At 41.9% G+C, this 27,126-nt stretch overlaps 2 protein-coding genes across 4 annotated transcripts; both read right to left on the bottom strand.

The window, feature by feature from the left end:
- PDCD2 (programmed cell death 2) lies at positions 1,114–5,593 on the bottom strand. Of its 2 annotated transcripts, XM_021389788.1 has the most exons (6): positions 5,265–5,593; positions 4,934–5,182; positions 4,342–4,527; positions 3,210–3,316; positions 2,151–2,267; positions 1,114–1,561 (listed from the first exon to the last, which is right to left on the bottom strand). In XM_021389788.1, the coding sequence occupies exons 1-6, from the start codon at positions 5,560–5,562 to the stop codon at positions 1,382–1,384; spliced, it is 1,137 nt and encodes a 378-aa protein (XP_021245463.1). In that variant the 5' UTR covers positions 5,563–5,593; the 3' UTR covers positions 1,114–1,381. The 2 variants fall into 2 exon arrangements, with proteins under 2 accessions (XP_021245463.1, XP_021245464.1); XM_021389789.1 differs by lacking the exon at positions 4,934–5,182.
- On the bottom strand, positions 5,687–24,401 carry GNPAT (glyceronephosphate O-acyltransferase; the record flags this gene model as incomplete). 2 transcript variants are annotated; one of them, XM_021389785.1, is given in 16 exon segments in its annotated part: positions 5,687–6,109; positions 6,631–6,692; positions 7,839–7,932; positions 8,026–8,125; positions 9,004–9,144; positions 10,825–10,904; positions 11,831–12,076; positions 14,342–14,565; positions 14,964–15,002; positions 15,225–15,355; positions 15,446–15,597; positions 16,196–16,271; positions 16,703–16,830; positions 20,371–20,500; positions 22,157–22,333; positions 24,213–24,401. In XM_021389785.1, coding segments are annotated over 16 exon segments (2,013 nt in total), but the record flags the coding sequence as incomplete, so codon positions are not given.

Below are 27,126 nucleotides of genomic sequence, written 5' to 3'. Positions count from 1 at the left end.
CTAATCTTATCAGGAAGTTGATGTTTGATAATGCAGCTTTGCCAGGCTAAGTACAAGATACGCCGATAGTAGCACATGGCGGCAATGCAGTAAGCTGGTCAGAGTTCCAGAATGCTCTTCAACATAACTGTCTCACCATCTGTAGCTTTTGTAGCATCTGCAAAACTGCTAACTATGGCAGGAAAAGTTTAAGCCTTACATCGTATGGTTTTCAGTCAAATCAGCCAAGCTGTGCTGTAGTGACTTAAGATAGTGTTTGCTATTCCAGGAAGAGACCCTTCTAGAAGTTTGGTGATGAGTAAACAGCTTTATACTTGAGGTGTTCTCTGCCTGCTCATTTGAGGATTCCCAGCATCTAAACAACTCCATAAAAACAGGGGCTCTCAGGTTTTTATAAAATCACCTGCAGAATCACTGGTAAGCAGACATGGCTTGAGCGGGATAAGGGGATAAGTAACTAAAGTAAGTTCTGTACTGGAGGTAGAAAGAAACAACCCACCTCGTGTCTTTTACTGCAAATGCACTTTTATCCATAGGAGTAGTTAAGCAACCATTCCAGTAATTTAAGCATTACAGTTATGTTTTTGCTCTTCCCTCAGTTATTCAGCAGACAAATACCAGAACAATCCCTACAGAAGGCACCTATTTTTAAACTTCACTGAAGATGGGTGGCAGAGTTAAGGAACAGGTCAGATTGAAAACCTGCTGTTACAAGCAGTAATCAGCAGATAAACATCTTCTAGCAGGGCAAGCTTTGTTTAAACTGCTTCTGCAGCAGACAGTCCAACGCAGAAATAGTTTAACTCAGTTAATGGTTTGAAGTCAAATAGAACAATTGTTCATTTTATCCTCAATTACCATTAATCACAACACGTAGCAACTGCCTCATAAGATTCAGCATACCTTGTGGAAGAGAGAAGCATAATTAAGCTGCCTATTTAAAGGCTAAGCAGCTTCATCTTAGCTATGACTGCTGTAACCTGCTGAGCATCAGCACGCAAGTGAGCTTAGAGCAGTCTGCTTTTCTCTGTGAATTACTGTTAATTTTTTAAAGCACAAAGTTCTGACAGGCAATCACCTAGGATTCTCAAATTCAGTTGCCAACAAAAGATGTTCTTACCAGTCCAAAACCATTTAATCTTTATTTAAATAAATGTTCAGAGTTGAGATCTGAAGTGAAATTCAATAAAGAATTGCATCTGGCTTTTTTAACAACTTGAAGTTGCTCCTCTAGAGCACGAGAAAGAGGTTGTCTAGGGCTCCTATCGTAGCAACAAGACAACTGCTAGTCTGGTATCACTGATGTTCGTTCAGTTACCTGCTTGCAAAATGGACAGACGCATTGAAAAATGAGTTAAGTGTAACATATAGATGATTCAACTTAGGAACTTAATGGAAGTTCAATAGAGTCTATGGAGAAGTCTTGTTTCCATATGAACTCCTCAGTGTACTTGTTTTCTGCACCGCAGTTCTCAGCACACGTGTACACCACCAGTGTTCCCCAGTCAATGCTCTCCCCGAGGCTGTCAACCTTAAGGTGGTTCAGGAGCTGTGGCATTATCTTCAGGGAAAAACACAGGTTACAACTAAGTAACACAGCAGCTCCAAAAATACATTCACTTCCTCAAACAGTGCACTAGATGCAAAGGGAGTCAAAGGCATGCCCCATTCAGTCTAATACAAACTCTGTAGATAAGCATTGTTAAACATACAAGCTACTCTCCATTTCAAATTATTATCTCCATGCTTCCATTTCTCATCTTTGTATGACATGAAGTATATTCAACGTACACATGCTTCTAGCATTCAGAAAAGTACAGCCAAATGCCTACAGCTCAGTGTGCTTCCAGTTCACATCCCAAATGCTTTCTGTGTTTGTTTGAACTAACAATACCAGATTCCTATAACATAAGAGTCAGTTCCACATTCACAACTTCCACATTTTACGCATGGTGCAAATTACTAGGATGGGAATCTACTTTTGTATGTGAGAATCCGATAGGAAAAAGCAGCTGAAAGAGTGGATATGGGCTCTGTACAAGTCAGCGCTGTTAGTTTGTAGCAACTTCAATTACTTTAAGTGTACACCAGTACAATTGGATTCTGTTAAGTCTGTACTGCATTACCTGTATTATCTTTAATTTACATACCTGGAATTCAAATACCCTTTTGGCACCACATAGGCAATTTGGGATATCTTTTTCTTCAGGAATATTTTCACCTGATACCCAGATTGGGCCCTCTCCTCCTCTGCAGTATCTAATGATCTAAAATAAAGCAGAAATTAAGTAGTTTAAGTTAACACTGTCTTTCCTCGTGTTACAAAACTGGTTGTTACTGACATAGAGGCAGTTGTAAGATGACTGCAGAAAAAGGCCTGTTCCTTTAAGTCATATCCAAGGAAAAGTTTATCAGCAGATGCAGTAGTCTAAATAGAACTGGTTCTTTAAACGATTCAACTGGTTAAGAAAAGTGAGTATATATCCTTTTGCACTTTATCCCTGGATCACTGTGTGGTTTGTATTTCTGTAATTAAGGGAACCATAGAGGCTAGATGGGCATTTTATAGCCTTGAGATGCACGTAGACTGATGGATGAGTACACAGAAAAGTACAGAGAAGTCAGGAATGAAACCAAACTCTCTGTTGGGCAGAGTGCAAGTGGACTGTCCTAATGTCCAAGAAGCAGGTATTTTCACATTCATATTTGTTCTCTAGCTATCTACATATAGCAAGGACGCTTACACAGATCAGTCTGTATGGGACTGGTCAGAGGGGGAGGTGATGCATCTACCCCAAGCAGAGAAGGGAAGAGACAGTGTCTCCTGCTTTCTAGATGTGCATCCTAAAGTCTGAGCTACAAGGTAGAAAAAGTTCTCTTCACCTTTTTTCTCCACCACTTTTGTGGATTTAGGCCTCTGTTTCCTTTGAATGGAACCAGGAACCCTGGTTTTGTTTGACAGAGTTTTTTTTTTCAGCCTCTTGTATGGGCAACAAATACTGGGGGAGAAGAGGAAGGATGGTTTAAATAGTCTAAATTGCGTATGAGCTGATATCTAAAGAAAATTAAGCTTAACTGAGATGTGTAGAGAACAATGAGGCATTCCCATCACCATTTCTAATTGCATGAATGAAATGAAAGGATTGGAAGTGAAACATTTTACAGGAGCACAATACTGTGCAAGTTCTAAGGCTGCTTCATCTTCTGACCTGCTCTGGTTCAGCAGCTATTCGATCTTTAAATATTTGGAAGATCTTGTCTTCTTTAGTCTCGTGTTTTGCCATTGCTTCTAATGTCTCTTCATCTAATGCTTCACCTAAGCAAGAAAACAATCAAGCACGCAAAGATTACATGTTAACACAAGAAAGCAAAAATTAAAAACAATACTGCATCCCTAAGCGCATTTGGCTCTCAGTCAGTCCCAGTGTACATCACTCCTAAGACTTATTTTTCCTTTTTGTGACATACTAAGATCCCGGCACATAACCATTTATTAGAATTGGTAGCATTTTAACCACAGACGTCAGTAGGGGAACAACAGAAAGGGAAGGAGGTAATTACCAAAATCTGCAGCTTCCAGAAGGGATCACTAAGCGTGGTGAACCTGCCGAGTGTGACACGGGGAAAAGGCCACCCATGGCGTACAGATACCACACCTCAGTTTCAGTCACTAAGGAGCTGCACCTCTGCCACAGCCCTGGCATGTTCACATCAATGTGGAGCGCTGAGAATCTCTAGGAAGCTTCACGCCATAAAGAACAGGTGGGAACCCACCTCCTTTCCCCTGTGGCTCTGCAAACTCTCCACCCTGGGTGTGTGCAAAGCCTGTGTGGTGACTACAAACAATGATTTCGGGCAGAAGGGGCCTGCGCTTCAACTTTTTAATTCAAGGTCAACTAAAATTACTTCAGAACAATTTTATTCTGGCACAGACAAGGAGATTTTTAAGTATTTTCTGTGAATTAACACAAGCTAAACCAACCAAACAAAGCTAAGCACATCTAACTCATCCAGATTCCAACATCCCTGAAAGAAGCAGATGCTCAGGGCCCTCCTGATCTCACTCGAGTTTCTCCTTTCTTGAGGAAAGCACAGAGGGTACAGCATGCTCCCTAATGTCCAACACTGCAGCAACAGCTGCTCCAACAGCTCCTGCGGATGGAGCTCAGTCTCTCCCATAAAAGCAACTTATATTATGGGACACATACCTAAAAGGCATTGTGAACAACTGTAGATGTAACTCTTTGTCACTGGTAGTTTACACTGAATGCTCACTTAAGAATTACAGCATTTGACATTTTAAAGATGTAACGCAGGCTTCACTGTCAATGTATTTCTTACTTGTAGTGCTTGTGACTCTGTTTTCCTCTTGTTCTTCCAGTTTCTTTGCTGCATCCACAGCTCCTTTCTCATCATCAGGATCCACACTGCTGTCAGCAGGAAACTCCGGTTCCTCAGGTTCTATCAAAATTTCATATTCTGGAAAAAGGAATTCATTATGGTCTGGCTCTGCATCCTCGGAGGCATCTATAAAACAGAAAAGATACAACTTCACAATCTCATCTCACGTTTCACGTTCTTCTTCTATCCAGAAGTAGCTGCCGCAGCGTGCTATGTACCAAAAATACAGCCCAAATATTACAAGAACAGATACAACCTACATTACTGCTAGACCTAACGTAAATACTGACAGGTACACCGAGGCCGTACTGTTTTTTATCCTGTGCGTACGAGGAGTACAAAAGCTGTCACAAACGCACCCGGTATGCCTTCTATAGTGTTATTATGTGCTGTTAACACTTTTTCACCGTTTCTGTTAAACGTTTCAAAAACGTGACCTGTTGACTTGCACAAACAAGCGTAATCCCGCCGGCCGACCTTCTGTTAAGGCTGCGGCCAAGTTGACGCGCACCCCGTACCGGCCCAGACCCACCTGCATCCCCGCCCCGCCCGCAGGAGCGACGATGCCCGCGCCGCCAGTCCAGCGCCTGGTGCTCGGGGCCGCAGTAGGCGGCGCGGCGGCAGCGCCCGCAAGCGCGGGGCCCCAGGCAGCCGCACACGCGGCACAGAGCGGCGCCGCTGCGGAGCCGCCGCGGGAGCGGCTCGGGGAGCGGAGGGGGCTCTTCGGAGGGCGGCTCCTCGGGGTACGTGGCGTTGCGGCGCGGCAGCTGGCTCCGGAACGCTGCGGGGAAGAGGCGGAGGTGAGCGCGGCGGCGGCGGCGAGCGGAGCGGCCGCACCTCCCCGCCCGCGGCCCCCGGCTCACCGCAGAGCGGCCCCCCCGGGCCCGGCAGTTGGTAGCAGGCGGCGCCGCGGCAGGCGAACACGAAGAGAGTGCGGTGGAAAGCGTCGGGGCGGCCGGGCAGGGGCGCGTACAGCTGCAGCAGGAAGGCGCGTGGCTGCCGGCAGCGGCCGCAGCGGAGCGCGTCGGAACCGGGCAGCCCGGCCTCGCCCAGCCACGCCGGCCGCCCCCCGACCTTGCTGGGGAACTGGGCGCTGCGCAGCCGCCAGGCGCCGCCCGGGCCCACCGCCGCGGCGAAACCCAGCTCCACGCCGGCCGCCATGCCGCCGCCGCCGCCGGAAGTGAGCGCCGCCCTCCGGCCGCGAGGAGAACGGAGAGCGGCTGTGTGGTGCCCGGCCCTTAACGACCGTCAGCGTTTGTTCCGCGCAGCCACCCAGCGACAAGACTTGGCTGAATATTAATTTTAATGTTAAGCCTTCCCTTCCCCGTTACAGTCACACATCAACGAAATAATTGAAAGCAATCACATTCCTTGTTACAAGTCTAGAAAACGTATTCGAGTATCCATTACTGTGCACTTCTCTTTAAATACATATCCAAAAAAAAAAAAAAAAAGTTTAATCCATTTTAAAAAACAAAACGCAGTGAGTATACAAATACAACTCCAATCCTCAGCGGCAGTCTCTCAGTGGCAGCAGGAAGCAGTCCCGCTGAAGCACACGCTCCCTGGGGCCTGCCCCACACTCCTGCCAGGATGTGGGTGCGCTGAAGGGATGTGGCCTCGGTCGGTGCGGCCTTAGCGGGCGCATGGAGCCTCGGCGGCACTCAGAGCCTTGCAGCCATGGGCTTCTGTACAGCTGTCCTGGCATCTGGCAAGGAGAACAAAAACACTTAGTTTATTCTAACATTTTGTGTTGGTTTATTGGGTTGCGCAATATTTCAGATAGAGAAGATTGGACATTAGGAGTAATTTCTTCTCAGAAAGAGCAATGAGGCACTGGCACAGGCTGCCCAGGGAGGTGGTGCAGTCACTGTCCCTGGAGGCGTTCAAGAACCGTGTGGATGTGGCACTGAGGGACATGGTCAGTGAGCATGGCAGGACTGGGCCAGTGGTTGGACTTGACGATCTTAGTGGTCTTTTCCAACCTTAATGATTCTGTAAGTCTAAGAGATGTTCAAAGCTGCAGTCACATACACAGAAAGTCATCTTACAAAAAAAAATACTAATGGTATTTTTTATTTCTCTACACATAAACTTGGCAAATTATTAGGAAAAATAGTTAAGGAATAGTTAGGAAATAACGCTAAGTCTAGAAATGCTCATTGTTCCAAATTCATGTGCAAGTCGAGAAGCTCTTCAAATAAATCAGACATGACTTAAGGCGCTTACCAAACACGTCCAGGATTTTATGGATAGCCTCTTGATTTACATTGTAAGAGCATCCATTGGACCTACAGTTCAAAAACAAAACCACGCAACTGTTTCTTCAATGATCACTTCTTATTTGTGTAGAAATGACTAAAATAATCAAAATAATCATAAATTCACCATATTTTTCATCCTACCAGCAAACTTATTAATTTTTAGGACTTGTCTCCCCATGTCTCTCTTCCCCTGTTTTCATTAGGGATAACTGCAGGAAGAGAACATTTGCTTGGTTGTTCTTAATTATACTATTTTCAAGACTATCTCTGAAGCCATATCTCTGAAACCTTCAGCTGATCTCAAAATCTGTCGCACTCAATTTGTTCCACTTATTTTAAAGGGGAAAGGGAATCCAGCTGTAAATATCTATTCAGTTCAGTGACATTGCAGGAGGCGTACAATGGCACTTTGTGTGCTTTCCATGAGCACTACAAGCCTTGAACAATTAATTTCCTCAACACACACACAAGAAAATACCTCAGGGTCCTCAGTGGCCAACAGCATTCTGTGAAAACAGCCCAGGCCAAGTGGGGACTTGTAGCAGGGACTCCTATGGTTACACTTTTAAATATAAGAAGTACCACCACAACACTAATTATTTGATAACATGAAATGTATGTCGCTATGTTTCTGCATAGAGCTGGTTTTTAACCTTAGAACTGTAAACTGTGAACTGTATTAAATAACTTTACTAAGCTTTCAGTTAATTCGTGATGTCAGTGCCAAAATACTTGAAAAGTATTAGTATTTCCAATTATTGCTTGCATTGCCTGATGAGTCTTATTATAAAACACAGAGTAACAACTCCTTCATTAAAAATAAGCAGGATTGCTCTATTTGCGTATCAAAACCCTGATAGAAACTTTGAAAACCAAAAAGCACAGAAAGAGGAGTCAGAAGAAGCCCACTAGCGGGTTATTAAATTCAGTTGCTGGAGCCCATGGAGCATTTTCACTCAAGGGTGGCATCCTGCTTCCACAACCTGTCCAGAAAGGAAGAACTAACCTAGGTCTTCACTGCAACTCAGGTACACCCAAATCAACCTTCAGTTGGCTGCTGTTCACGAAATTGAATGGCTCCTATTCTGCTCCATACTAATAGCTCAGCCATTAAGAATTTCCAGTAAGGCCACACTTTGTCTTTTATATTACCAAAGAGCCAATTTTACTCACATTTTCTTCTTCTTCACTGCACCTAGTTGCACGAGAGCTGCTAAGGCATTTTTTTGCATGTCAGAAGACAGCGCTTCGTAACACTGTGTAGTCCCTACAGAAACAGCAGAAACACAATTAAGAATTTGATTGCCATCCATTAACAGGTTACACTTGTAAAATCATATTGCATAACAGCCATACACACCCTTCTCAAGGAGTTGAAAAACAAAATTGCGGACTCCAGGTATAAACTGCTTCTCAGTAAAGGCTTCTTTTGTTTCCTTTGATAGATATCTGAAAATTAGCTAACATTTAAAGAAGAAATTAGCACTTCCTTGTGATTGTCAACTTGTTTTTAAGTACAAACAAACACGGCCTTATGAAGTAGTAATATTGTTACACTGAAAAGTTAGCAGAGGAACTTACAAGGTATTATTAAATAGCGCATCTGAAATTCTTCTTACTGTTTAACAAGTGCGAGATATTAAAATAAGATTCAATATTACTGTAATAGTTACCTCAGACATTAATTTAATGTTTCTGTTCTTGCGATCTAAACCAGTATAATTTTATTAAAGCATTAGCTGTTTTACAGATGGAAAAAATCAAGCAAGTCAGTACCAATCAGCTCAAGTCAGACACCGGATCAGTAGCGGTTCCCTCATCTACATCATACGTCTGCATTCCTCCCAGCATTATGCTGACACATCAGAGATTTTAGTCTCCTCTTCGTTATGTATATGTTACTTATCTCAGGAATGTAAGTATTTAGCTATATTAAAATCGTAGGGAAAAGAATTTAAGGAGATAAAAAGAACCTGTCACATGCAAACTCTGAACCTGGCAGGACAGCCCACAAAAAGAATTAAGTAAGAACTCCCTGTAAGAAGGAGCAGCAGAGCCTGCCAGCAGCACACTCCCTGTGAAGCTTGTAAACCCACAACAGCTTATTAGGTTACAAGGTAGTTTATTGTTTTATTCATTTTGAAAGTTCTCAGCCAAAGTTGTAATCAGGCTTCTGAAGGATGGGTGCTATTAAGATACTCGTTACTACTATTTCCCCATTCTTCCACTCCCCAGCCATGAAAACAGTCACTATTTATGCTGCACAAGCATCGCTGCACTTCTAGTTTTCCTATAAAACACAGGATAAAAAAAGACAATTTTCTGAAAAACAACATACCTGGTAGCCCTCCACAAACGGTCTGAACATAGCTGACAAGAAAGATACTACAACACTTCCTTTGTCAGTAGGGTAGATTTCCTGTTGAGTTGTTTGAATTGCATCACATTTTGTGAGTAGAAAACATCCTTCCTCAAAGTCCTGGAAGAGAGAAGCACAACTGAATTGTTAGCATCTAAACAAGTGCAGAGAGCGTTCTCTACAAAACAAGCAAAGAAACAACCCCACCATAACAAAAACAACAGCATGACACTATTTATAATGGGCTGCATCATTAAATGGGGTTACATCAGTTACTGGTAGGGTTCCGCAGGGCTCCATTTCAGGGACAGTTCTCTTCAGTGTTTTCATCAATGCAGGACTTGAAGGTACACTAAGGAAGCTTTAAAACAACACTAAATTGGGAGGAGCCGTTGACTCCTTCAAGGGTAGAGAGGCCTTGCAGAAGGATCTACAAATTGGAGAGCTGGCAATCACCAACCATATGAAGTTTAACAAGAGCAAGCGCCGGGTTCTACAGTTGAGATGGGCGACCCTGTGTATATGTATGCAGTGGGGGAAGGAGTGGCTGGAAAGCAGCCCTGCAGAAAGGGATCTCGGGGCTCTAGCTGACAGCAAATAAAACACAAGCCAGCAGAGTGCCCCAGCAGCCCAAAGAGCCAACCGTACCCTGGCCCAGCACTGCCAGCGGGCAAGGGGAGGGGTTGTCCTGGTCTGCTCTGCACTGAGTGGCCTCACCTCAAGTGCAGGCTTAGGCACCATGATATAAGGAAGACATAAAACTGTTAGAGCCACAAGACGGCTAAGAAGATGGGGAAAGGTCTAGAGGGCAGTAATGCTGATATGGAAGTGGGGGTGAAGTGAAGGAAGCAGCTTTCAAGTAAAAGCAGTGCAACTAAAGCCTCGACAAGACCCTTCTACGGACACTCTTCTGCAATTAGCAAGGTTCTCACTTCAAAAGCCTTCACAGAGCTGAAAGGGTACAGCCTGTGAGATTTCAACTGGTGATGTTTAAATCAGGCTTTACTTTAAGAACTTCCATCCTAGTGCTCACAATATACTGTCCACATTTGTAGATTGTAAAAGAATGTAAATGCCAGAAATAAAAATCTGAAAGAACTCAACCCTGAAACATCAAAGTTTTATATATATATACACACATATGTATATGTTGGTATAGCAGCTATACTTTAACTTTTTGAAAGAGCAGGAGCGCCCCTCTGCTACACTCTGCAAGAGCTTTGAGGAAGCTGTGCTATAACCTCAATGAGAATTCCTGTTTTGCTTCTGCACTGACAGAACATAGCCACTGTGTGAAAGAATCCAATTAGACCTACATTAAGACGTCTTTTCCTTCACAGTCTGATGTATCTTTCATAACTGCAAAGGAACGGAATAGTATTTATGCTATTAATTTAAAAAAAAAAAAAAAGACTGCTCTACTCATTTTTACACCCTTGCTGGAAGACTGGTGGTTTCATGAAAAAAAGCCCAACTTGTGTTTCAATTCATTGTAATAGTTGAGAACTGGGCAATTTCAGGCTTCTTGTTTTTTCCACTGTAGGAGGGAGGGAGGAAGAAGAAAAAAACAACAACAAATGCATATGCAACCTGGTGGATTCAGACAATATTTTGCAACTAACCAAATGAGTACCTCCATTCTGACCTTGTTTTTTGTTCTCCCTCCCACTTACAGATCAAGCTGATATCTCTGTAGGTATTTATCACAAAGCACGCACTAAGGTGAGATCCAAAATCAGATGCTATTTTAGTTGGCTGTGCTATGGACTATCATTACTTTTGTATAAGGGATGCTTTTACCTTCAATGAAACACCAGGAAAGAAGATGAACTCATCAGAGAAAACATCTCTCAAGAAGCTGAAGCTGCTGTAGACTTCCTCTGAAAAAAATATTGTAAAACACTGTTGTTTGAAAATGTAACTTCAAACATGCGACTGAAAAGTCATTTAAACCTGACTTTAGAGGGAATATCTACCTTTGATAAAATTTGGACTGGTCATTCAAAGCACTGTGTACATACACAACTGAAAGCACCACAGTGGAACACAGCAAGTACTCAATTCAGTTGTTACTAAAAGGAAATAACAGGGGACTGTAGCTCCTCAGAACATGCATTAAATACCATATAGTCAGATGCTGCACAAAGCCAAGGTATGTATTTTGAAATATTATATAATGAGACAAGTTCTAGAAAACACTGACACACTTCAGAAACAGTATTGAGAAGAAAGATTGAGAACTGGCTGCACCGTACATGAACTTGTAACCTAAAAAGCAGGCCTGCTGAACACCAACAAAACAAGCAAATTAACCACTGTATTAACACCATGAAATGCTGCCTTGCTGTAAAACCAGGAGAGACTTCCAAACATAGTTCTCTTCGACAGCTGAAATACAAAGGTTGATGTTTGCTATTTTGGGGGCCATTTCACCCTATGGAAGTTTCAGAATGCTTACTGCAAGGGAAGCAACCCAAGCACTCCCAGACACTTAACTTCTAAACTCAATTGCTTCTGGATTACAGAATAGTGCAAACAAGAATTGGGATCACCTCATCATAAGTCTACTCTCTCAGCAGAATATGCCTACTTTCAAAAGTATCAAGGGGTAAACAAACAAGAAAGGCAAGCAAAATACCACTGTCCCCTCCCAGCACATTCCCTTTATGCCAAGAGACCTTATTCAGAGTCCTGGCATAACTTTCCCAAGTACCTCCCACTATCAGCCACAGGAACCTCTTGCTCCTCTCGCTGATGGCAGAGCAGGGAGCAAAGGCACTGGGCTCTCCAAGCTACCCAAACGTACCTTTTCTGAAGCTGCGTGTCATTTGCAAGGCAAGAGCCACCAGAGATGGACGCACAAACACATTCAGTAACTGGTTTCTGTAGGTACTACACATGAGGATGGTCAGAGCTCGCTTAAAGACTATTTCCCCTACGGCTCCATCTTCCACTCCTTTGTCATTGAGGACCACACGGCCATCAACGAGGCGCGCAATGTTGGAGTGCAGGGTGAGGCCCGACATAACTGCTTTTTTGGCACATAGATTATCTATCAGGAAAACACAACAGGGAACATACCTCTGTTGAAGCGGCCTAAAATGCACCAGTATTTCATTCAGCTTTATCACAGAGGACAACTATTACATCAAACATTCAGTTACAAAAATGCTCTCAACCTGGGCATTGTACGCAACGGAGAGAATAAATTTCAGATAGTTCTGTAATTAGAGCTCTTTAAATTCTTCCACTTCCTAACAGTAAAATGAAATTCCTTTGTCTCTGGAACAAAGATTCTGAGCCTCCAATTAAAAGGCTAGAACTGTCTAATGGATACATTCATTGTTACAGAAATATTTTCGCTTAGGCATTTCTAGCGCTGTAACTTTTCAATCAGGTGAGCAAGTCTTTATCATGTTTTTCTTATACAAGGCATTCCTCATAGCAAATTAAGTTCAGAAGATCCTAACAGAAGTGTCATTACATAAGAAACCTGCTCAAAGAAAAAAGTTTGCACATCAATCCAAATTCTGTTAAAATTCTTTTAAAACACCTAAAGCAAGGAACTCTATGGATTTTGCGGGTTCCTTGTTTGTTCCTTTTTAAGGAATAAAGTCCTTCAGAGGCAGACACGAGCTTTGCAGTACTATAGGCTTTGGTAAAGCTTTCTTTTGTCAGAGTAACACATCACAAACTTTAGGCAGATAGAGAACAGCATCAAGTCTTGAAATACACTTTTTTTTTTTTAAACTATCTTCAGCTTCAAACATGACTTCCATTGAATGTGAAGTGTTTGGCAAGTAGAGAAAGAAACAATAAAAACAGCTAAATTAACACAAAAATATGCTTTATATGATCAGAGCAATACAGGCATACCAAATCAATACAGTCTTTCACAGAAATATATATATATTTCACGTTCTTTCCGACTAGCTTTCATGTAGAACCTCCTTGCACCTTATTTGTTTCTTTGGCTACTGTATTCCAGCTTTTCCATCATTTTCACAAGCTTCTCAGCATAATAAGAACCAGAGGTGTGATCGAGTCATTCTGCAGCTCCCATTTTTAATATCAAATTTGTAACATGTAAGTAAATGTTCCGCCTGTAACAACCAACCAGCAGGACCACAGGAGAAACAGCTGGCTGTTTGGAGACAGAAGAACGGACTGGGTGCGTGTGCTTGCTTGTCTTAGGGATGCCTTCAAATTAACCTTTAAAAACATTTATTCTTTCAAATTATTGCCCCCAAAAAACCAAAAAACCCACACACATAGCAAATGTTGTTTCTGCACAAATGAATACCTAGTACATGGCCAGCACACTCAAAATCTTTCCAGTTGTTATCTGTATTTCTGTATTTCAGTGCCTTGCCTATTTTCCAGTCCCTGACTACACCACAAGTCTACTAAAGCAAAAGCTTATTCACTGTTGCTAATAAAATAAATAAGCAAACACGAATGCAGCGTGTTTTTTGGTTCACTGCGCAATCAGGTTCTAAACAATGTTTTAACATCACCATGAAATCCTTCCTTTTACAGTCTGTCAGAAGCAGACTTTGTTTGCATTCACTACAGTGAAGATCCCTGAAAGGAGAAGTGCTATTTTTTTCCAGAAATGTCAGAGTTCTGAGAGTTCTGTTATTACTGTTGTCTGCTTGTATTTCTCTATCATAATTCTGAGAGTCATCCTTGCTTGTGACTACAGGAGCAAAGATCCACAGTTTAAATATACCAACAGTGGAAAAGGTCAGTGTATTTGCATCACATACAACTTTTCTTTACCAACTTTTTCACTTATGTCCCAAGGCTCCACATCATTTGTGCCACATCTTGGCTCACATCAAGACATTTAAAACAATTGTTCAGACAAGGAAGGAGAAAATTTGGATTTTATTTATTTCCCACATTTGTTTGGGCTAGTTCTTTGCCACAGTACTAACTCATAGTCAGTGTCATGCCACAAATGTAACCTTTTACTCAGTTACCCTTGCAGAATGACTGCTTGTGAATTATACAGGGTTCAGGAAGATACTAGGCAAATCTTGGTGCTCAGTATAAACAGCTTATCATTCCCCCTTCATTCCACAATTCAGGAAATCACAGTAAAATACCTGTCCTGTCTAACTGGTTTTCAAAGCAGCATATTCTACAGCCTAAGGCAAAGCCTTAGCATCATTTTTGGCTTACGCTAAAATCCATTTAAGACTCAGCACCTACGAAAACAATCTGTAAAGTTGTCACCATATGCCGCTTTCATGAAAATATTTTATCCTTCATAAACAACAAAAAGAATAGAAATAACACTTTCAATGCATACCGGGCCATTCAATGAATCCTCCAAAAGTCTGCGTTAAGCCTTTGAGCCACACAGTCTTTTCTAATAGAACTTCAAAATCCATGGCAGGCAAATTCTGGAGCAGAACAGCAGCAACGAGCACCCACGGGCTCAAAACCATGTTTTCTATTTGCAAGAGCTCCATTTTATAAGCTACGTCACTGACAAATTCTTGGATATCTTCAGTTGGCTTTTGTGGAAGATGCCTGAAAAAAAACAATGCAGTTCAAGGTTAAAAAGCTCCAACATCTGGAAGATAAATCACACTCTTCCTTATTTCTTTTATGCATCGCTCCCAGATCCTAACATCTGCAGCGCAGTTCTATGCATTATGTAGTACAGAGCAAAACATCAGTACATTCACAACGATATTTGAATCAGAACTTTGTATTGATGCTGCACACTTGCTACTTCCTATCCTCAAAATAAACAAAGAAATAAATTACATTTTATATATCAAATTACACAACCACCAAATCCAGTCATAGCTCCAGCTTCCTTAGTACACGATCACATAACTGCCTGCAGTAATAAAGCAAGAAGGGAAAGAAAGGGGAACTTTTATGTAACAAAAGCACTTTATTCTCAGAAAACAGAGCTTTACCTGGGTAATGATAAACTTTTGAAATAGCATATCCTCCACCTAGAACAAAGCAATGGAAGTAACAACTTGTTTCAGAGACAGCCAGTCAGACACACGATAACTCTGTACTCAGACAAAACATCTTCACTGAAGATGATGGGGAGGTGAGAGAAAGTGAAACAGAGTAAAAAAAAAAAAAAAAGAGAACTACATAATTATTTCAATATTTTTGAGGGTTAAATAAATGCTTTCCAATACATAAATCATAAAAATATTTGGTACCTGGGAACTAAATTATATGGGCATAGATTGATTCTCCCAGAAGCCAATGTTCTAAGTGATACTGGCTGGCCAACATAGATGTGTATGGTACCAAAATTGTCACTGAGGATTCTTCTGGCCTTTAACAACCCCTAAGGAAATGGGAAAAGTAAAAAGCAAATTTTAGGGCTACAGGATGTGCATACAACCACTTATGTTCTGTTCTTAAGGAATTTACATACAGATGTAGATTCTTTGGGCTTTGGGACTCCTAGGAGTTCATACGCATAAAGAGATTCTTCTAATATCCTCTCATAGCTGATGCTGATGGGAACAAGGTATGTGTCAAAGACTTCACGTTTAAAAAATGGTTCCATCACAATGCTGAGAAGACCTGCAAATTAGATTTAAATTAAAAAGAAAAAAAAAAAAAGATGAGTCCCTTGTCTTTTTCAAGGAGGGAAGAGTAACTGCAATTTAACTTTGAAAAAGATATCTTTACATTTTAGAAACTACTAATAGGTGTGCATCGTTTTTGTCCTCTTTGAGCAAGCAGATGCAGAAGACACTGTCCAAGCTTTAAAACAGAAGGTGAATGTAAGCAATACATTTGGACAGCTACTTGTGCTCTTTTCAAAAGCACTGCTCTGCTCTTGCACATCTCTTTCTAAAGATTCTCTATGACTTTCACAAAGAGTTAACCTACAATATTTCTGAGCAGGTAAGGGAATGCCTATTTTCCACAAAGAAAAGAGGGAAGAGTTATGCAATTAAGTACACAATGGAAGAGAAACCAACAGAGTGCAAGAGACATGTATTGGCCTTCTTTATATAGCCTTGGAACGCCAATTGTAGTATTTTCCACTAGTCACAGACCTCACCAGTTTCCCACCACCTCAACACCTCTTCCTGTCTGAAGAACTTAGGAAGAACATAGCCACTAATGAAAACACTGATCATCATAAAAGGTTCCAGATTTCCAACAAACTTACCAAACTTTGGAGTCAGAGTCTTAGCAGTGCGGCTTCTAGTCCCTTCAAGAAAAAACTCAATTGGGGCGTAGCCATTCTTCAAAAGTAAAACAAACAAAAAGCTGGTCAGAAAAATAAAAACATTTCTTCTTTACTGCCCACAAATAATTTTAAGTACTTAAAACATACGCCAGTATTTTTAATACATGGCATGGAATCCATGCCACCTCCAACCTCAGTCATTTCAAATCTGTACTTACCTATTGTATTTGCCAACTAAGTAGTTAAATTAACAAAAGTACATTGTCTGTCACGTGATGTGGGTACACAATCCAAAGCAACTGATGAGCAGTCATTTATTAACTGCCTACTGCTGAACTGCAGTAACAGCACATGCATGCTCTTCACCAGCATTAACTCTGAGGTAATATGTATTTCCTCCATCAGTGAAGACTTTTATGCCTACAATGTCACTTTTTTAACATAAACCAGTGCAATAGAGTATTGCTTAAGCAATAATTTATTTACCCTTAGCATAGTTTTTACGTATTCGGCAAAAACTGCCCAATAGAGTCTGTTGCCACCGAAGGAACGTCGCATAAAAAAGGCACCCGCTCTTCGTAGCAGCTCACCAACTATTTTCATTCCTAGGAAATCTGAAAAACGATCAAACAAAAATCAAAACCACACACAGAATTTATTAATATCAGCCAGCAGAACCAACTACTTTCTGTAATAAACTGATTCAATTACCGGAATAAAAGAGATCTCTCTCAAAGATTCCATTGTTGCAAATGCTTGCAAGACATGACAGGCATGTTATGGTATGCTTTCAATTTAATCTTTTTTTTTTTTAATAAATAGCATTCACATCCATTTCTTTTGATAATTCAGACACTCAGATTTCAGCCATAATGAAGACTATTTTTTTTAAGTACGTTGTCTCACTCATCTCCAGAAAGATCAGTTACCACTGAAAGTATCTCACAAGACACAAATTAACCCCAGAAATAAACTAACCAATTACATGACATTATATCATATAAGAGCCCAACTCATCAATTTGGGAATGGTAGTTTAAGCCAGACAAAATTTTTGATAGTTTCAAGCAATCCTTCAATGCTTAGCTTGCCAAAATCAGGAAGTACTTAGCATTAACAAATATTTTGGGGAGGTATTTAACATGAGTCTACATAGCAGTTGACCATTTGCTACTTCAGCCTTCTTTCTACCTCAATCAGTAAAACATTTGTGAATGGATATCCAGTCACTAGATTTAAAATATACATATATATTACTACTTTTCTGAAAGAGTGGTCAGGCGCTGGAATGGGCTGCCCAGGGAGGTGGTTGAATCACTGTCCCTGGAGGTGTTCAAGAAACATTTAGATATAGCGTTGAGAGACATGGTTTAGTGGGGTTATTGGTGGTAGGTGGATGGTTGGACTGGATGATCTTGTAGGTCTTTTCCAACATAGCTAATGCTATGATTCTATATATATATATATATACATAAGGAAATTAGCTACAGGACCCTGGGCAACAACAGCAGCTGTAAGAGCATCTCCTCTTTTTCCCTTACTGTCCTACCCTCCTTTTCTCACCACAGAACAGACTGTATCCTCTTCCTTACCTCCATCCTCCTACTGCCCAATCAATCCCCCAGCAAGGATGCAGTCGCCATGCCCAACACCTCTCTCCACTGCACACTGCCACACCAGGAATTGGGACTCAAATAGATCCTTTCACGTGTCTCACACTCACACCACCTCACCAGCCCTACACCCTGCTAAAGAGTCTGTCTCCTTTCTTATAGCCCCCTTTTAGATATTGAAAGGCTGCTATCAGGTTTCTCCAAAGCCTTCTCTTCTCCAGACTAAACAGCCCCAGCTCTCTCAGCTTGTCCTTGTAGGAGAGGAGTTCCATTCCTTGAATCATTTTTGTGGCCTTCCTCTGAAGGTGCTCCAACAGGTCTACGTCTCTCCTGTACTGAAGACTCCACATCTGGATACAGTACTCCAAATGAAGCCTCACCAGCACAGAGTAGAGGGGGCTGGATCGTCTCATTTGACCTGCTGACTGCACTTCTTTTGGTGCAGCCCAGGATATGGTTGGCTTTCTGGGCTGCAAGGGCACATCACGGGCTCATGTTCAGCTTGCCACTCACCAGTGCCAAGTCCTTTTTGGCAGGACTATGCTCTATCCTTACATCCCCCAGCTTGTATTGATAGCAGAGGTTGCCATGACCCAGGTGACAGACCATGCACTTGGATTTGCTGAACCTCATGAGGTTCACCTGGGCCCATTACTCATGCCTGTCTAGGTCTCTCGGGATGGCTTCCCATCCTTCAGATGTGTTGACCACACCACACAGGTTGGTTTCATATGCAAACTTGCTGAGGGTGCACTCAATCTCACTGCTGATATCACTGATGAAGATGTTAAAGTGCACTGGTTCCAGTACTGACCCCTGAGGGACACCACTCGTCACTGATCTCCATCTGGACATTGAGACATTGAACACTACTCTCTAGGTATGATCTCATAACCAAATCCTCATCCATCAAACAGCCCACTCATCAAATCCATTTATTTCTAATTTGGAGAGAAGGATGTTATGGGGGATCACATCTAAGGCCTTACTGAAGTCCTGACAGATGTCATCAGTGGCTCTTCCCTTGTGCACTGATGCAGTTACACTATCATAAAAAACAAGGCTGGGCAGGCAGGACCTGCCCTTGGTGAAGCCATGCTGGTTATCCCATATCACCTCTCTCTCTCCCACGTGCCTCAGCATAGCTTCTAGGAGGATCTGTTCTATGATCTTCCGCAGCACATAGATGAGGCTGACAAGTCGCTAGTTCCCTGGGTTACTCTTTCTATCCTTCTTAAAAATAAGTGTGACATTGCCTTTCTTCCAGTCACCAGGGACTTCATCTGACTGCCATGACTTTTCAAACATGATTGAGAGTGGCTTGGCAACTATGACAGCCAATTCCCTCAGGACTCTGGGATGCATCTCATCGGGACCCATAGACTTACGGATGTTCAGGTTCCCCACATGGTCACAAACATGACCTTTGCTTACAGCAGGAGAGGCATGACTCCCCCAGTTCCCGCCTTCTGAACCATCCACTCCACAGTTGCATGTAGAGCAGTCGCAAGCAAAGACTGAGGTAAAAAAGTTTTGAGTACTTCAGCCTTCTCCCTGCCTGTTGTTACAAGCCCGCCTGTATTGCTCACAAGCAGGCGTACGCCCAGCTGAACTTTCCTTTTCTGGTTGATGTACTCATAGAAGCCTTTCTTATCCTTCTTTGTGCCCCTTGCCAAGCCCAATTTCAGTTGGGCCTTGGCTGTCCTGACCCCATCCCTACACAGCCTAACAGCATCACTAACTCCTCTCAGGTTACTTGTCTCTGATTCCATTGTGCATTTTCTTCTTGCTCTCCAGTTTGACCAGCAGGTCCCAGTTCAGCCATGCTGGTCTCTTGCCTTCCTTTCCGGACTTCTTCCACCTTGAGGAGAGCTCCTGTACCCCAAGGAAAGCTTCCTTAAAGATATGCCAGCTCTGCTCTGCTCCCTTGTCCTTGAAGACAGATTTCCAGGGGGGTTTGTTGACTAACTCCCAAAAGAGCTGGAAGTTGGCTTTCCTAAAATTAAGTTTCCTGATTTTATTATTTACCTGTCCAATATCCCTCAAGAGTGAACTCCATCATTGCAAGGTCATTACAGCTCAGGCAGCCTCCAATCCTGATGTCACCAATCAGTTTCAAGGGAATCAGTCACACCACCAACTAGCAAGAGGTAATTGGCACTTCATATCAGGCTACTGTGACGGCAATTAAAGCCGTATCAAGTATCACAAAAGGCTCTGTGTACACAGTAATTCTTGCCCAAGCATTTGGCTGTTTCCAGGCAAAGAAAGCAATAGAGAAGTCTGCTTCGCAACGCCTATCTTTACCCAGCCTTGGATCTATAGATGAGGTACTTCTGGTTGAACTTGCTATGAAGAAAAATCACTTTTGATTGGACTCAGCACAGGGGAGGGGCATTAGATGCAAACATCTAATCCAAGGGCATTTTAACAAAGTGTTTTTGGAACAGAAATCAAACACAACTATTTATAGCAGCAGCTACCTGATCCCTTGCTACTGGTTCTCTGAATCCTGAAAACACCATTAAAAGAACATACTTGCCTATTCCTGCAGCAATGACAGGCAAAGCCAAGTCATACGTATATAGCAAATAAGACAGCATCAAAAAGTCTACATAGCTTCGGTGACTGGGCAGCAGTACAACTGGGTGCTCCTGAATGGCATGTTGCAACTAAAAAAAGAAATAAGAACAAACAATATTGTTCCAGTATTTGCAGAATTACTGTTGAAACTTGCAGATACAGATCTTCACATAGCTTAAGAAGAATTGAAGCTCATTTGTTGAGTATAGTTTCTTTGTTCACTTTATATCTTTTTCAGCATGGAACCATAGGAAATTTGGAGCAATACTTTCCAGAACAGAACCCTGTTGTTTAGAGGCATCACAGGACTCAAAAGACAGGACCACCTCATTACATGATAGCATAATCCAAATCTTTTTATATGGGAATGGGAACCCCAGTAGGAGCTATCAAGGCTGACACAGCCAAGTCTTCCAAGGTAATGTACTGCATCCTCCAGAGCAGTGACAACCTACAGTGAAACAGGGGACAAGGAGATCTGCACGAGACTGAGGAATACTTAAGCCATCTCCTGCATCAGAGGTATACAGTGTTTCACAGATCTTAGTTGCATGAAGGTTTTGCAGAACAGTCAACCCACTCAGCCATATAAAATTTAGGTTTTCACCCCCAATACAGCTGATTATTTCAGATAGCAAAACTCTTTCATTTTGTGATCTAACAGAATCACTGAAACACATCTACAGGTACTCCTTGCATGTACTCTGTGTTCCTTGAAACAAAGTTTTCAATCGCCCTAACGTATTCCAGCACTTAGTTCAGAAATCCACTAAACATACATCACCTATATTTCATTATCTCACCACTCTAGCAACTTACTCTAACCTTTTATTTTTATATTCCTGGACACAGAGCCTCATTCCCCTAAAAACAGTTCCAGCTTTTCTATTTATCTACTGCCCAGGTAGCTACATTCCACTTCATATGGAAAATTGCTTCCAAGATGTGCTGTATTATTTACTGATTTAAAAAGCAAATTGAGCTACAAGAAAGCAAGTCAAAGTTGTTCTTCTTCAAAACCTCTCTCCCAAAAAAAGCAAAGCAAAACAAAACAACAACAAAAACAATGAAAAAAACAAACCCTGTTGAATAAAGTTTTCTCATCTTTTACATCTCATAAATCACTTATCAAATTTAGTCATCCAGAGAACTTCCTTTAAAATTAGGAATTCAGATTCCTGAAGAGCTGGCAAAACAATGACACCGAGAGGAAAAAAACAGCAACAAGAGAGAGAGGATGACAGTCATATATGTCTTCTTCTGACAACTATTTATTTTTACTGTTAACCTTATGGTAAAAAATGCAGCAGTGCACTGTTTGCATTATTTATGTTTGCAAGATCACAATTACTTTTATCCTACTAAAAAAAAATTGAGAGATGTTCCTGCTAAGCATCAAAATGCATAGCATGAATATTTTTAAAACCTTACAGATATTATTCCTCATTGCCAAATGTATCTCAAGTGAAGGCCTACATAATCTCTGCAAAAGATGCAAGAAGCTTTATATAAATGTCTCCTTACCATCAGAAGAATTTGAAAAATTTTTCTGACTACTTGCCTCAAATACACATCATCTGACTTTTCCTCCCTTTGTTAAGAAAAGCAGCAATAAACACAAGTACAGTATTGTTTAAAGAAGTGTATTTTTTGTATTTTTTTTCCTAGAAGTGGAGACTGGAGCCTTTGCCTAAATATCAGTAGGAAAATATTATCGCTTTTTATTTTTCTTGAACAGTACTCACTCTCTGCATTCCTTCTTCGTTCACACAAACTCTCTGGAATAGCTGTTTAAATATTTTGCTCAGAGTAAAGGCAAAAAATCTGACAGTTCCTAACTGCATACTGTGACCCATCTCATCCAGGATTTCCATGGCTTCTTCTTGAATAATATCAGGTGATTCTCCCATTTCTTTTGCTAACTAAAAAGAAATAAAACAAACAAAAGTACAATCAGATGTTGCCCCCTTCTCCTTGCCCATGCACACTATTCAATGTGCCACAACAATTACGGCAGCAGCAATTCAAGTTTTATCTGGCAGGCATACATCTAATCTTACAGAATCTGTTCAGCGTCAAACAGCAAGAGAAAGCCATGATTAAGCTGTTTAAAATCAACCGTGAGCTTAGCTGTCAATAAGGGCTGAGTAGTAACTTGTTTTTTCTCCCAAACACGCTATCTGAATGCTTTAGACTGCAGAACTCAAACCTCCTCTGAAGGTGCTTAGAATATTTCCTATATTATTAGTCTGAAGAAGGCCGCGTGCAGTTTTCTTTACTTAGTAAAATGAAACTTAAGCTTGCAGAAATATTCAAGTACATCTCAGAAGCTCATTTGGGTTGGATTTTAAGACTTAACTGAAGAACTTCAGCCCTATCATGCTTGACTTCCTTTTCATTTATTACTCTGGCAATGGCTAGCTGAAATGCAAACAAAGTGCTGTCTCTACCAGCTTTGCATATCAATGTGTTTTTTTTTTTCTGTTCTTATCCACATTCTGTTTTGAAGCTTTTTAAAACAGACTTATTAATCATCTCTTCTATTTATATAGGAGAAGTTTATATTCTCTTTTAAATAGAGAAATATTTAACTGAAAAGTTCATCTTCTGCTGTTATGAAATGATGAACACGCCTTTTACTGAACATCGAACAGGAAGAAAGAGGAAGAATGACAGAACAAAAAGCTTCCTAAACAGCATGGCTCAGTTCAGAGGCCAGCAATACTTGCAGTAATCTCTAGCCCAGAGCTGAGAAGCAGACTGCAATGACAAGACTGCTAAACTCTTTCAACCACTTCACACCCGTCTGAAAGATTTCTATCAAAATCATTTTCTATCAGAAAAGCAGCACTTCAGAGGAAAACATCACACGAGCATCTTTCTGACAAATCGCATGTAAAATATTTTCTTTCAGATAGTGCTTCAGCGCTTCCAGATTGAAAGGTTCCATCTTTTTCACATTAAATGTTACTTAGCAATTCCTGATGACAACAGGACTGAAGCATGTAGGTCACGCTTCAGTTTGTAACGTCATAGCAAGCTTTGATATATCATACCTGACACTGACCATTTAAAAATAAAAATATCGTGGCAGCCACTCACTCAGAACTAACTGAAATATCTTATATACACTTCTGCTGGCCTGGAATTTATTTTTTTAATACTGAAAATAGGTACTTCTGCTAAGTGATTCCCTTATTCCAGCCATTTCAACGCAATGTAAAATACGAGCCAGTTTGAATATAGAATATTTTATTCAATACAAAGTAGCAGCTGCCCTTCATCTTAAAGCAAAAATGTGGACACGTCTTAGTATTTCTAATTCAAAAAACTGTGTGAAATAGAACTTTCATTTTAGGCAACGTGGCGTTTATGAATCAATCATAAATGCATCACTAGCCTATAAAATTGCTACAAGACATCCTCAGAGTACAGAAGTGTCTGCTAAGCAGAGTGTTTGTGTCTTTCACAACGCTGCTCTGTGTCAAGGACAGTGGAGGAGGGAAAGAAAAAAAAGTTAAGCACACTGGTTAAGTTGGATGGTGAAGTGTCACATAAGCAAAATCAAAACACTGTGACATAAATCAGATATCTAACAGCTTTACTAGCAACCCTGTGGTAAAACAGTACTTGTCTTTCCTGCCAGAAGAGAACGGCTCTCAATTACTGATTTATTGGACCGCCTTCCAAACTACACCTACGGTGTTTGACAAGGCCAGTAATATTTCTTTTTTCCTGTTGCCACACAAAGTTTGGCTGCGTTCAATTCAGTTTGTTTTACAGCTCAGCGTTTAGACTCACCTGCTTGATAACATATTGAACCTGCTCTGACTGGAGAACAACACTTTTAATAGCATTTGGCTTGCAGGGTGAAAGTCCTTTATAGATCACAGGTGTATAACACTTCATTGCATATCTCAAGTCACTGGACAACCGTCTTTCCTCCAAGATATCTTCAAACTCATCTCTTTTCTTTGATGTGAGCTCTTTCTGCTGGGAACATACAAAGAAAGAATGAGACACCGTCTCGAGCGATTCAGTGATCTGCTTGGCTGCAGTAGTAAAGTATTAGATGCAAAACTTCTGCAGTGTTTGGTTGCTTTTTTTTTTCCCCCCAGCTTTCTATAGCGTCTGCATTCCATGCTCTGAGTGCACAAACAATGCACTGCTTGGAACAATGCTGCAATTAGAAACTTAAATAAATAAACTGAATCAAAACAAAAGCAACAAACATTTCCAACGGCAAAGGTCCCCAGATCAAGCTATGTCACATTGCTTAGTTCTGCCCAACAGGAAGAGGTTGAGGGAACACCTCAGCTTTAAAGCTAAAATGCCTTGCCTCCAGCCTCTTCATGATTAATAGTTATTAGCAGCTTTGATCTCTACTCTTACAGCTGCATGAAGACAATAACAGGAACAACATTATTAAAACACAATCATCAACAAAAGAAAGCAGTATCCCTGCTGCTTTAAGTTGCATCTGGGACCTTGGCGATCTGTTCTGGCTTTCACCAAGCTTGGATATAAAGGTACAGAAAGCACAGCCAGGTAGGAACAAAACAAAAAGCAAACTACCAGCCACATGAAGATCAGAATGCAACACAGTGCACAGTACAGTTACAAAGAGAGCGCAGTCTCTGAGTAACCACCATCACCGTTAAGCAAGAAAGCTAACAGTGCATCCAGAACTAGCTGTGGATCCATCCCACTGCAGAAATCTCTTTGATAAAAACTCTTCTCCTTGAGACAGCAGGCATGGTCTGTGCTGGAGAGGGATGTCTCCTCTTATCTCCTGTAACAGCACAGTCCATGTCAACGACCCTTCAGTCTTTCTAGAACTCAAATTGTGTCCTTCCAAACTTCAAAATAGCAGCGATAGTCATCAGACAAGCAAGGCTCAGCAAAACATGAATATAAAGGTAGCAGTTATGATTAAGAATATTTATTAGAAAAAGATGCTACGGGAAAAAAAGTGGGGGGAAAAAAGTGAAGGATGAAAGGCATTGCTTCCCAGGCTGTTACAGTGACCTTCTCTGATGCCAAGATGAAGGCCTGGCCACCAAACAGCCACCAGGAATGGATAAGCAAAACACACAGCAGCAGCAGCTAGGTTTTCAGCCCTGGGAGAGGGAGTCAGCTTTCGTTGTGCGCTCCGTGTAGCTACATCAGCAACACTATCAAAAGCAGCTGACATTTGGAGTGAGCACAGAGCACCATTTAGCTCCTGACCATTCGACACCAGAAGACAGTTGGGAAAAACGAAACAAAATACCATGAATCAGGAATATCTCCACTTAAGAACCACAAAAAAAAAAAAAGCCCTTCAAAACCTCAAATGAATCAAGAGCCAATTTCATTTTATCAGAGAACACAAACCCCACTATAATGCCTGACATTGATGTATTTTTCCTCATACACCATAGCCAGGTTTGGATACCATCCTTTACTATACCAGTGCTTGCCAGATCATCTCACTTTTCTCTCCAGTACTGTAATTCAGAGAGTTGTCCCACAGTAATTGCAGAACCACTCTCTACACAGATTTTTAAAACAGTCAAAGGTTTAAGCTCATACATGCTATATTAAATGTAGGCCCGTATCCATTTAAAAGCATTATTATCTTTTTTTCCTCTGTAGTTTAGTATTAAAAGTTTTCAGTCTTTCTTCTTCCACAGCTTTCACCTAGCTGATGTCAGACAAGCACCAAGGAAGCCATAAGCTCACAAAGAGACGAGATAGTTAGCATCAGTCACCTGTGGCCTTGATACCTTGTAGCAAACTTCATGAATACAAATAAAGCAGAAAAATTAAACAACCTTTGGAATCAAAGAGAAAGGAAGATGGAAAGGAAAAGGACCCGGAACTCAGCTTTGGTAGCATCAGCCACACATGGCTGTGCTGTTGCAACCATTAATGCCAGAGCACGGTGTGGATGATGGGGGCTGTACAAAGCCACAGTCGATGGAGAAGTCACCTGTCTGTCACTTCTGTTGATTTCACACATCCAGATTTGATCTGCAACTGCTATCCTTCCATGCCCTCATGCCCCGGTCTGAAGCGGCACTGAGGGAGCCAAAACAAATGCTCCCCTCACACTGCACAACCAAACTGCTGCTTGGCTTCACCTGCAGGCTGGCAGAGACACACTTAGAGGAAACGCAGTTGAGAACCCTGAAATCAGAAAGCTCAGTTCTGTACGTGGCTACTGCCACACGGGCAAAGCATGGAGCGGCGGGAGCAGGGATGCCGCAGCTCTCCACGATCCTCAGAACACAACACGAGCACACTCGTGTGCACCTGGGACAGCGGCACGGCACCAGGGAGATAGAACTGCCATTCAGGCACCCGTGCTGGAACTAGGAGCCATTTCCCTCTTTTCCACCCCTTCGCCCCAATCCCATCAGGAGGGCAGGTTTAACACCCCACATCCAAATCTCCTCAGGGAAAAACGGGCACGGCGAACTCGTTTCAGTGACACAACACGGGATAGCCCGCTCTGCCAAACCCGTCTTCGTGACAGCTCTCTAACAGCCAGTTCAGCCGAGAACTCGCCATCAGCAGCACGCTGCAGCGTCCGCTGCCCAAACGCTCCGACAGCCGAGGATGGGGAGATCAGGCAGCTCCCAAGCGCCGGGACAGCCTCAGGCCTTCCCGCCCGCCCTGCCCGGCACCTGCCGCCTGCCCGCAGGCCCCGCCCGAGCCGCGCTCCGCTTCA

The sequence above is a fragment of the Numida meleagris genome, chromosome 3 (genome assembly GCF_002078875.1).
Source record: "Numida meleagris isolate 19003 breed g44 Domestic line chromosome 3, NumMel1.0, whole genome shotgun sequence".
Classification (NCBI taxonomy): domain Eukaryota; kingdom Metazoa; phylum Chordata; class Aves; order Galliformes; family Numididae; genus Numida; species Numida meleagris.
The sequence above is the reverse complement of the archived record's forward strand: the minus strand, read 5'-3'. Positions and strand labels throughout refer to the sequence as shown.